At 40.5% G+C, this 11825-nt stretch overlaps 1 protein-coding gene across 3 annotated transcripts; it reads left to right on the top strand.

The window, feature by feature from the left end:
* Positions 1-747: 747 nt before the first annotated feature.
* On the top strand, positions 748-5195 carry LOC124293490 (L-threonine ammonia-lyase-like). 3 transcript variants are annotated; one of them, XM_046734450.1, is made up of 6 exons: positions 748-819; positions 2393-2512; positions 2618-2976; positions 3056-3218; positions 3543-3835; positions 4383-5195. In XM_046734450.1, exons 1-6 carry the CDS (start codon positions 784-786, stop codon positions 4747-4749), a joined length of 1338 nt encoding a protein of 445 aa, XP_046590406.1. In that variant the 5' UTR covers positions 748-783; the 3' UTR covers positions 4750-5195. The 3 variants fall into 3 exon arrangements, with proteins under 3 accessions (XP_046590406.1, XP_046590407.1, XP_046590405.1); XM_046734451.1 differs by lacking the exons at positions 748-819; positions 4383-5195 and adding exons at positions 1305-1604; positions 4132-4374; XM_046734449.1 differs by lacking the exon at positions 748-819 and adding an exon at positions 1308-1604.
* The last annotated feature ends 6630 nt before the right edge of the window (positions 5196-11825 follow it).

Genomic DNA, 11825 nt, shown 5'->3' on the forward strand with positions numbered 1-11825 from the left:
ATTAGGTTCATATTCTTAGAAAGTATGTTTTTAATGAAAAAAAAAAAATCCCGACGATTACAGATAAAAATTGCGACGTCAGGGATGTACGCAAGCCAAATGCTCGGACGGCAATCGCCCATGGACTGCACGCGGCAACTCCACTATTTCCGGCGGAAATCATTTGAAAAAATTTCAAAGTGTACTTGAAAACATAAATAAAATATCCTCCAAGTTTAAACATTTTGTGGTTATTCCTTTCTGGTTAAAAAAAATCATGAAAAACAGCAAAATTTCGACCTCATAAACCAGTTTCCCCCTTTAAGGAAATTTACCGATTATTATGATTCACACAATGATGCAGCAATGATTATAGTCAAATTCGATCCAGAATGTGCATTCTTGCAATGAAATTTATTCACCCTCTTGAAAACCAGCAAATCTTTACGGTATTACAGATTTGTCGCTGTAAAATGTCAGCACGAAACAATTAGTAGGTGAATATTCGATGATCAAGTAAGAGCCACTTGAGCTTATATTTAAGATAGATTTAAGATCTACACATTTGGATGGGGTCAAAGCTGGATCACCTATACATGTGCGATGACCGAATTTCAACTAATCATTACAGCGAGACTTACAGAATAGTGCAATGTGGTTTCTTTCCAGTTTTTTCTGGCTAGATATCAGAGAGCGAGGTCATTGATTCGTAGTCGTTGGTTGGATTGCGTTTTTTTATTGAGTCACCTGACTGAGGTCCGGCGAGAGTGACTGTTTCAATTTTACTCTGACCACTGTATAAGAATGGAGCACAGAAAAATTTGGCGCCAGGCTAATGTGGTAAGTGGACTTGACCCTTATAATCAGACGATTTCTAACGGTTTGCAAACAGCGTTTAGTGTAATGGAAATTTTCCGTGCTCGCTTATTATTCCACAAATAATTCTTCTCAGCGAATTTATCTCCATCCACGTGTTTGCAGTTGCTTACATATTCACGATCAATCGTTATCATAATTACTGGCAATCTCGTCTCCGTTCGATCAAGTCGCGACTTTTCACTGTAGTTGAAAAAAAACACGCGTTGAGCCCGAGAATTTTGTGGCGGATTTTCGAAAAAAGTGCTGACAGTAAACCGTGTTGCGAAATAATGGTTGATAAGGTCGAAGTCGATGCTGCGGTGGTGAGGCGTGTCGAGGCTATGTATACGTATGTATATAATGAAAATGTTCCGTCCGAGAAACAGCCGACGACGATAAGTGACCGTCACGTGACACAGCGCGTGCTGTTGCCGAGTGGGGCAAGTAACCCGCCCCCATCCGTAAGTGCAGCAGTAGTAAAGTTTCTCGGCAAGAGGAGACTCGAGCTTAAGGTCACAAGGTTCGCGATTATATTCGTCGGAGGCAATTTTCCATAAAACACGTATCCCGCGCAGTATCTCGTCTGAAGTTCAGGTTATTGGTTGTTCAATAACGTAATTAAAGTTTACCTACGAAGATTGAAAACAAGGTGCGAGATGAGGGATTTGAATAAGCTTCCAAGTCAGCCTCTTAACTTGTTTGCTTCAAATGGAGTTAACAAGAGTTACTCGAGCACTAGCAACATTTCCGTCTCCTCGATTTCTACGGTAAGTTATCTAATTCCCTTATAATCTTCATCAAACTCTACTGTAGGGCGAGGGTGTTACACGGGATAATTTAGGATTGAATTTTATGTTCAAGTTCCGTACCTTGTGAAAAATCGAAGTAAATAATTCCATCCATCACGCACTCGTTTTGAACAATGCACTTTGATCGGTTGTCACATCTTCGAACGCGAATTAACATTACCAATAATGGGTTTTCGATTTATCGGTTTCACGAAAGTTTAACACAGTTAAAAAGTATAACACTGAGATTCATATTTCACAAAGCATTGTAAACAAAAAAAAAAAATGAAATTACATTGAATAATAACGACAGTCCTGTGACAGTTTCAATGACTAACGTTCAGGCATTCGATACTTTTTGTGATTCACATCCATATTCCAAGGTTGACAACATTAACCGATTCTGCGAATTTATCATAGCAACATTTATCACAGAGTTGATCTTGAAGACCAACAACGTGAATCGTAGACTTTAAGCAAAGAGAGACGGGTGTAAGTACCGATTAACGGTTTTTTGACTCAGCATGAACCTTTGACCCAATATACGCGCGTTATCAGTAATGAGCGTTGAGTCATTGAGTCAATATGTGCGGTGACAAAAGACTATCGACGTTCCATATTCTATCATAATAGGGAGATATGGCACAGCAGGAGTATTTATGTAAAATCAAGGAACCGAAGAATTACTACCTGAATATTGCTTGGCCTTATCGCAGTAGCTCAATGGTTTTACGCCCGCATATACGTACAACGATTTGATTTTACAGGGAGATGAGTCAGTCTTTGACCCTTACTGCGTCGAGGGAAATCCGCAAAAAATCACCTGCGAAGACGTGACCTCAGCCGCGTTCAAAATCAAGTCGGGGATAATCAACACACCATGTGCGGTATGTAAATATCACTGTATATCGAGCAATCGGAAGTCTTCGATTCACTTCCAATTGCACAAACATCATTTTTCATGACACTCACCCGAAACCTCCGTCGAACAGAGATCCCGGCTGTCGGACTCCATGGGCATGGAGCTGTACCTGAAGAAGGACTTCCTGCAAACCACGGGAAGCTTCAAGGAGCGAGGCGCTCGCTACGCTTTGCTGATGCTCTCCGACGAGCAGAAACGTAACGGAGTGATATCGGCCTCCCTGGGCAACCATGCCTTGGCACTTTGCTACCATGGGGCAAAACTTGGAATACCGGTGACAGTCGTGATGCCGGCTGTGGCGCCGATCATGAAAATCGCAGCGTGCAAACAGCACGGCGCAACGGTCGTCGTCCAGGGTTCGGACATGGGTGAGGCCAAGCAGAACGCCATGCAGATCGGCAAGGAAAAGGGCCTCGTCTACATCAACGGGTAGGAACAATATTCCCGACTCAGTTTGGCGTCTATGTCCACTGTCACAAGTGTGATATGCGGTCTTTCCCTCCTCCAGCTACGATCATCCGCACATCATGGCCGGTCAAGGAACATTGGGATTGGAGGTCGTGGAGCAGGTTCCAGATATCGATGCCGTTGTCGTTCCCGTCGGAGGAGGAGGTCTCATCGCCGGTGTTGCACTGGCGATAAAAACCCTGCATCCGCATGTGAAAGTTATAGTAAGAATCGGAAGAATCAGAAGCATTAATTCCAACGTATCCTAAAATACTGTATAACAGAGTAGTTCCTTATTTGACATTTTTTTTTTTTTTTTTATAATGAGCCACTCGAAATATATGTGATAAATACTAAAAGAAACTGGTGGAAGTAGGAAAATATTTTGACTTCTAAATATTTTCCAACTTTCTCTGGGTTTTACGGCAAATTTTTCGAGTGACACGTTAGAAAGAGAAAAAAAGTTAAAAAGTAATGAAACTGTACAATTCTTTCTCTCCAAAAGGCCTCTCAGAACCGTTTTTTCACTTTTCACCGATTTTTCCCAGGGCGTCGAGTCCCACAGGTGCGCAAGTTTCACGGCAGCCCGGGCAGCCGGTCGTCCAACTTACACACCAATCGAATCGACTCTAGCCGATGGTCTGGCCGTCCCTATGGTCGGCTACAACGCCTTCGTTACTGCCGATCCGCTGATTGACAAGCTAGTCGTCGTCAAGGAGGAGTGGATCGCCATAGCGATCTTGAAGTTGGTCGAAAATGAGAAGTGCATAGTCGAGGGTGCCGGAGCTACGGGATTGGCCGCCATTCTCGCAGGACAGCTCGACGAACTGAAAGGAAAAAGGTGAGGTGACACCATTTGAGTTCGCAACCAAAGATTCCAACATCTCTCAAGCAGCTCATTAGGAAAGTAACGGCTCAGTTCCTCCAACGAAGAGCTGAACGATGTTCCGATCGCCATCGTTTCAAATGCCACACCAACTTAGTAGTTTCGTAACTCATAAAACAATTTTGTACAATTTTACGAGCTTTTGGAATGTGATTTCTTGTAGTTCGAATGCATAATGTTCCTGACAGTACCTGTAAGACCTTTTTTCCTGGGACTCCGGTTTTCCCGTTTTCTGATACGCGATCCCGCAGGAAGATGGTAGGTATACGGCAAGGAGTAGCGATCCTTGAGAAACAACGAAGCATGGGGGTGGTGGTTCTTCGTCAGTCGTTCCATCCAGAATTCGCGCGTCATTCCGTCGTCGTTTCCGGGCGTCGTTACGTAACGACCCGAAACGAAGTATAATCGTAAAAGTTAATTAACCGTTAAACGGGCCATCCCTTAGCCCGCACCTCTTCGAGGGCGTTGCCGCCTCACCTACATCGGTTAAAATCTGTTTTAGAGTGGTCCTTCCCCTCTGCGGTGGCAACATAGATACGACGATCCTGGGTAGGTGCCTGGAGCGCGGACTTGCCGCCGAAGGTCGCCTCCTCAAGTTCACAGTGACGGTGTCCGACCGTCCAGGAGGGATCTCCGAGCTCTGCAAGATGGTCGCCGACATCGGGGTGTCCATAAAAGACATCATGCACGAGCGGGCCTGGATCATGTCGGACATATTCAGCGTCGAGGTCAAGGTCGTATGCGAGACCAGGGACGCCCATCACGCCCGACAGCTACAGGAAATGCTCTACAAGAACTACAGGAGGGTTGTTTTTGGCAACAGTTCCGAATTTTCAAACGGTGACGATCGATCCTTCACAGGGTGCTAGATTGTAAACCAGTTATGACGCTACCGCATTAGATTAAATGCGTTCAATCCGCGTTCAAACCGAAATCAAGATTAACCATCGATAGTTTTTGAATCGCCTTAGACTGAAACGACATTGAGGACGTGTATTATCGAAAAATGACTTAGCGTTGCTACTGAATTATTTCTCTCGACGTTGACTCTAGATGATATTTTCAACGCTTACTTTAACTGATCGTGGATAAAAGAAGGCAACTCGTTCAGTTGTGTGAACATTGTAATGTGTAACTTTTATTTATTCCTATTTCTGATCTTGTGGTTATGGGCCAAACGTTTCTGTACATATTATACACCTACCTATAGTTCGCATAGCTGTAACGAAAGATAAAATTGTTAATCAATAATTCTGGGTATTATACATGGGGTATCTGGGTAAAAGTTTTGTTAATAAAGAATGTTTGATTAGTATTGCGGTTTTATACTTAAAAATTGATAGCCTATACTCCCTGAGAATGTGAAAAGGGGGTTTCTTTCTGTGGTAAAAAACCTCGGCAGGGGGTCTGAGTTTAATCCTAGATCCAAGAAAATGGTGGCTAGAGAAAATCTCTCCGATAAAAATCCCCGCAGGATAAAATCATCTATGACAGAAAAAACAAAGAAAAAAAAAATAAAAAAATAAAAAAACAGATTAAATTAAATTGACGAGGAAAATATAAATTTCTGCAGTGAGAATTTTTTCAATGGGGGATTTTTTCAGGGGAGATTTTCAAAGAGGATATTGTGGATGGTAAGCAAGAAAATTAATGCTGGCTACCATCCAACCTTGGATCGTTTAATAAGTCGAAGACGATGATCGGGGTCCCCGAGTAAGGCGGGGGAGAATTGGCTGAGTCGTAATAAATGTCATGGCGACTTTTGGTCGGGACATTGAATTAAACGAGTTTCAGCTACCGGTTACATTTCCTGAGGGGCAACCTGCGGAGCGGGGAAACCAGAACCTTGGTGATTTCGGTCACGTCAAGCCTTCTGGGTGCTGCGCAGCCAGCGCTCGTCGCTCCGACTTGGAACAACCCGCACATCCTCTGACACGCTACATTTAACGTCGAACGAACTTCGTATCATAATTGGATGTATTAAATCCTGATGCCCGTGACAAGCTGGGATTAGTGCTTGCTCGATTGTGCCCCGACACCGCTGCCGACAAACTCGTCGCGTATCTCGCCAGCTTAATTCGTCGTTATACCGAAACACAGCTTGGCGAAACAACTGGCAGTCAAGCCTGAATTTTTTACTTTCTACATTAACAAGGATCCCAGGTCAATCCCTCTGAATCGTTTTTTTTTTTCTTTTCTTTTGTAACATGTTATGGTAGACTAAAAACTGAGCGACCAAGAATAAATCAGGACATCAAAAGTGTGAAGAAAAAAGCTGAGGGTGTGCAAATAATTTGAAATCACAAATCGAATAGTGATACTTTTTTTAGCAATATCTTATGAATATGTAATTTAATTCGGTTGTTCGCAATAATGAACATCGATCGAATCACCGCGTTCATCATACTCTCACTGTCGGCCCAAGGAGCAAAAGCAGCGACTATTTTCTAGGTTGAGCTAGGACTTAAGGGGGGAACCCAGTTTAGACCGATCGAAAAATCGTCTGTTTTTTTATTGCATGAATCGTTAGTATAACTATTCAAGAATATGTGGTCAAAATTTCAAAGCAAAATTCCCATTAGTTCGAATGCAATGAGCACTTAAGTGACCGCCCGTCGGTTCTGTGAAGAAGCGCACGGTAATTATAACGGAGCGGTCGCCCAGACCCTTCTTTTCCAGCTACCTGCCTCAATACCGCTGTACTATCGAATAATAGAATGACGCATATGAGCAAGAAGAGGGATTGCTATATGATGCTGGAATAGCTGATTAACCGGTGAGCATTTTTTATAATTAATTATTGCCTTGAATTTCTCGTTTTCGCTACATTTTATTTCAAACGCGTTTTTCTCGAAACGACGTTTTTTCGACTTGCGTACATTCTAGCTCAAAAAGTTATTGATCAATCGTTCTGAAATTTGGTGTAGATATTCTTTATTCAATTCCACGTGATATGAACCTAATTCGGGGATTATATTGTTATTAAAAAGATATGTTCTTATGCAAGAAAGATGAAAAAATATAGTATAAAAACATGACATTGTGTTCAAGCACCTCAAAAACATGCAATTTTCAATTTGTTTGATCAAAATTAGGTTCATATTCTTAGAAAGTATGTTTTTAATGAAAAAAAAAAAATCCCGACGATTACAGATAAAAATTGCGACGTCAGGGATGTACGCAAGCCAAATGCTCGGACGGCAATCGCCCATGGACTGCACGCGGCAACTCCACTATTTCCGGCGGAAATCATTTGAAAAAATTTCAAAGTGTACTTGAAAACATAAATAAAATATCCTCCAAGTTTAAACATTTTGTGGTTATTCCTTTCTGGTTAAAAAAAATCATGAAAAACAGCAAAATTTCGACCTCATAAACCAGTTTCCCCCTTTAAGGAAATTTACCGATTATTATGATTCACACAATGATGCAGCAATGATTATAGTCAAATTCGATCCAGAATGTGCATTCTGGCAATGAAATTTATTCACCCTCTTGAAAACCAGCAAATCTTTACGGTATTACAGATTTGTCGCTGTAAAATGTCAGCACGAAACAATTAGTAGGTGAATATTCGATGATCAAGTAAGAGCCACTTGAGCTTATATTTAAGATAGATTTAAGATCTACACATTTGGATGGGGTCAAAGCTGGATCACCTATACATGTGCGATGACCGAATTTCAACTAATCATTACAGCGAGACTTACAGAATAGTGCAATGTGGTTTCTTTCCAGTTTTTTCTGGCTAGATATCAGAGAGCGAGGTCATTGATTCGTAGTCGTTGGTTGGATTGCGTTTTTTTATTGAGTCACCTGACTGAGGTCCGGCGAGAGTGACTGTTTCAATTTTACTCTGACCACTGTATAAGAATGGAGCACAGAAAAATTTGGCGCCAGGCTAATGTGGTAAGTGGACTTGACCCTTATAATCAGACGATTTCTAACGGTTTGCAAACAGCGTTTAGTGTAATGGAAATTTTCCGTGCTCGCTTATTATTCCACAAATAATTCTTCTCAGCGAATTTATCTCCATCCACGTGTTTGCAGTTGCTTACATATTCACGATCAATCGTTATCATAATTACTGGCAATCTCGTCTCCGTTCGATCAAGTCGCGACTTTTCACTGTAGTTGAAAAAAAACACGCGTTGAGCCCGAGAATTTTGTGGCGGATTTTCGAAAAAAGTGCTGACAGTAAACCGTGTTGCGAAATAATGGTTGATAAGGTCGAAGTCGATGCTGCGGTGGTGAGGCGTGTCGAGGCTATGTATACGTATGTATATAATGAAAATGTTCCGTCCGAGAAACAGCCGACGACGATAAGTGACCGTCACGTGACACAGCGCGTGCTGTTGCCGAGTGGGGCAAGCGTACGGTTAACTTCTTGATTTCGCACGAAAGAAGTTTTACAATTTATACATTCAACCACTTTCATCATTTGCTGGCTAATCTCGTTATTTCGAGATAAGTGCTGAATGATTTTTGGTCTGATTGTTGTCGATTCAGTTTCAGAATGAATACTGGATTCTATAGGTGATGAAACAATAGAATCATCTCCATTCTCAGAATCAATTTCACGACCATCATCATCAATACAATCAAGGTCAACTAAAAAGTTTTTGAATGTAGAAATTACGTCAGAAAAATCGACATTCTCGGAATCATCATGTGAAGAACGGTTTTCGGTATTTCCGTGACGTACTTTGAATCTTCCGATTTTGTCGATTAATAAAGTTCTTAAGTGCGAGGTGATCAACCTACAAGAAGGTTTCCTATTACAGCTCCGTTGCCTTAACCGTCCGAATATACTTTCAAGGTCGTCCTGGTTAAAATCTCTTGGAGAGAATTCTTCAAATCCATACGAAGACAAAATGGACCATAGCTTCTCAAACCCCTCCACATTCAGTTTCCAGTTCTCCAGAGTTGGAAATGTAGCTTTACGCTGACTGTTTTTTGGGTCGAGGAATCGCAAGTGACTCAGGAAGTATTTAATTCTCGCCCAAAGTTGATGGTGAGGACTGTTGCAGGTGACGTTCGTACGATATGGTGCAGTATCCTTGATGTGCAAAGGTGAACCATTCATTGAATCGAACAAGTTGTTGAAGGAGTTCAAAATTTCAGCTGTGAACAACGAGTTTTTGTCCAGCTGCAACGGCCCTTCAGTAGCTGAAATGGGAACTGTAATTGTAATTACATTAATAAAGATTTAAACGAAACTATAAAAGTGCGATCATTCAGAACTATGTGCGAACGTGTTTCAGGTATTTAAATAAAAGTATTATGCGCGAACATGCTTACCATGAGAGCGCATGCGCTAAAGAAATAAGAAGTCAAGTTATAGGTATTAAATTGGAAGATTTGAAAGATTGTAGGGATGACTTTCGCGCGTTCGTTCTTTGAATAATTGAAACATTTGAATAGCACGAAGAGAATAAACTCTAGTACTTTACATTGGACCATAATCTTTTTAAAAGAAAGAAACGGAAACTACTTCCATTAATGGTGATCACAAACGATAATTTTCCTGGAGATTCAACAAGACTTTTCATTAAGTTTACTGTACTTCGACTGAGAACTTGCGCAGCAGGACGGACTCTCATTTTTTTTATTTTTGAACAATAAATATGTTCATCGGTTAATTTTGTCAGCCTTGAACCAACTGTGCGGTTTTTGTCGATCCTGTAGGCTTTATCGAGGTCATCCCATGTGGCATGATGAGTAGTCGCAACGTTTGGATCTATATATTCGAATAAATCGGAATAATCCCGTTTCGATTCAGCTTTGTGAATATATTCCAATTTTTTCGTCAATTAATTGTTCCGAGAACCCTTGGTGAGATGTGGGCTGTCGAACAATGGGACGATTTCACAATTACGCCAGAGACTCGTATTAGCTAGAAAATAATGCGAAATTTAGAAGAATGTAGATAAATCTTGAGAAAAATAGCAATAAATTTCTTACCTGAATTCAGTCCTAGCTTATACCGCGTCGTGTTTGATTGCAAAATTAAGTTTTTCACGACTTTTACATTATTTGTGCCTTGATCACAAACCGTGGCCACAGGAACTAATCCACTATCGATAACTTTATCAAATACTAATTTAACAATTCTTGTTAAATTAGCTGGATCAGTTTGACCCTCGCAAAAGCCGTGAAAAACCGGCACAAACCAATCAGCACGATTCGCTGAATGTACAGCGACCACAATGACATGATCAGCAAACTTAATTGTACGCTTATATTTGAAATCCTCGAATCCCCAAATCTTATCTTTTGAGGAATCGTAATCCAAATGAGGCGTCGTTGCTGCTTCATCCCAAATGACTGTGACATATTTATCCAACGATGATGATAAGCGTTGCCCTTCACTCTTCAAATGACGTGAAATGACCGGAGCTATTCCAGTGTCAAAATTCATCTTCTCCAAAACTTTTTTTAGAGTTCCAGGAGCAGGGACGACAAAAAGTTTTGACAGCAGTCCATATGCCGTTGGAGACCGTTCAAAAATGATAAGAGATAGCAGCTTTTGCGGTGTTGAAAAACGTCGTGCCTAAAGTAATGAAAAGAATGAAATTAATGATAAATTTATATATTACCAAAATTATGAAATTTTTTTCACCGAGAGATAAATACATCAATAGCTCACTACCAAAATTTCAGATCGATTCACGTCATTGTTTCTGAGTAATTAATTCTTGAAATTGCATTTTTTACATGTAGAGATGTAGCGAAATGATAAAGTTAGTATGAAATCTACTTGCATCACTCGAGCGGTACAGAAGATTTCATACTATCTTTATCATCTCTCTGTACCTCTACGTGTAAAAAACACAATTCCAATAATTAATTAGTCAGAAACGACGAGGTAAATCGATCTGAAAATTTGGTAGTGAGCTATTGAGATATTTATCTCTCGATTCAAAAAATTTTATACAAAATATTTTATACAACAAAATTTTACCTGTGGATTTTTTCCCGTATGCTCAAATTGCATTTGAATGAAAATTTCTTGAACTTCTGTCAAGGACGGGTTTGAGAAACTTGCTTGTGCCTTTTTTAATTGCGCAACTTCTTGGCACTTTTTCTTATATCTACAATTCAGGTTTTCATTAGCCTTTTATGTTTAGAAAGAGCTTTCTTCAGTTTATTTATTTCAGCTTGATGAGCATTTCTATTGTCTTGGTTTTTGCTGTTGATGTTCACTGCACTATTGTTATTAGTCACAGAAATGTTTTGAACACCAACAGCACCACAAATGTCATCAGCACGATCATTGTTGTTGATAGAATCTACTGACATGTCGTGTATGACATTTGCGCTCAGATCACAGATTGCCACATCCGAACACTCGTCATTGTTTGTAGATTCTATCGACATATTTTGCACAACACTTACATCACCAACAATAACATCACCAACACTATGCGTCGGATTACCATTAATATCACACAAAGCAGAATTGTTTATGACACTTCGAGGATTTGTGGCAACAGCCCGCCGAAGTTCAACATTGATGTCTGGATGTGCACCGTTTGTCAAGCACCTTCGTGTTCCCGTCAATTCTACCATATCATCTGAAAAATGTCTATGGCAAATTCGGTACTTACGAAGATCATTACAAGAAATATTGTAGACCCACGATTCACAATAAATCATATCCCTCCATGTCAATGCGAGAATATCATCTCTGGGGAAACGATGACCTGGATCACTTTTTCCCGAGCGACACCCCAAAACAACGCATTTATACGACATTTTTGCTCATCCAATTATGTCGTATAATCAGCAAAAACAGTAATTGAAAAAAGCGCTAAAGTAATTAGCAAAAAACAATGAATCACGTAACCGAAGTTTCAACCAGCAAATCTATTGTTGTTTAGTAGTTGCGAACAAGTAACGATCGAGAGCAGCGCGGTCGATATCATACTCGTGTACATATGTA

This window comes from Neodiprion lecontei, chromosome 3 (genome assembly GCF_021901455.1).
Source record: "Neodiprion lecontei isolate iyNeoLeco1 chromosome 3, iyNeoLeco1.1, whole genome shotgun sequence".
Classification (NCBI taxonomy): Eukaryota; Metazoa; Arthropoda; class Insecta; order Hymenoptera; family Diprionidae; genus Neodiprion; species Neodiprion lecontei.

Bases quoted from the DNA above. Each gene is read 5' to 3' on its own strand.
- LOC124293490 (XM_046734449.1), top strand. From the start codon at position 1,494: ATGAGGGATTTGAATAAGCTTCCAAGTCAGCCTCTTAACTTGTTTGCT. The intron at 2,977-3,055 runs GTAGGAACAATA...TCCCTCCTCCAG, and splicing joins GGCCTCGTCTACATCAACGG to CTACGATCATCCGCACATCA. The intron at 3,836-4,382 runs GTGAGGTGACAC...AATCTGTTTTAG, and splicing joins GACGAACTGAAAGGAAAAAG to AGTGGTCCTTCCCCTCTGCG.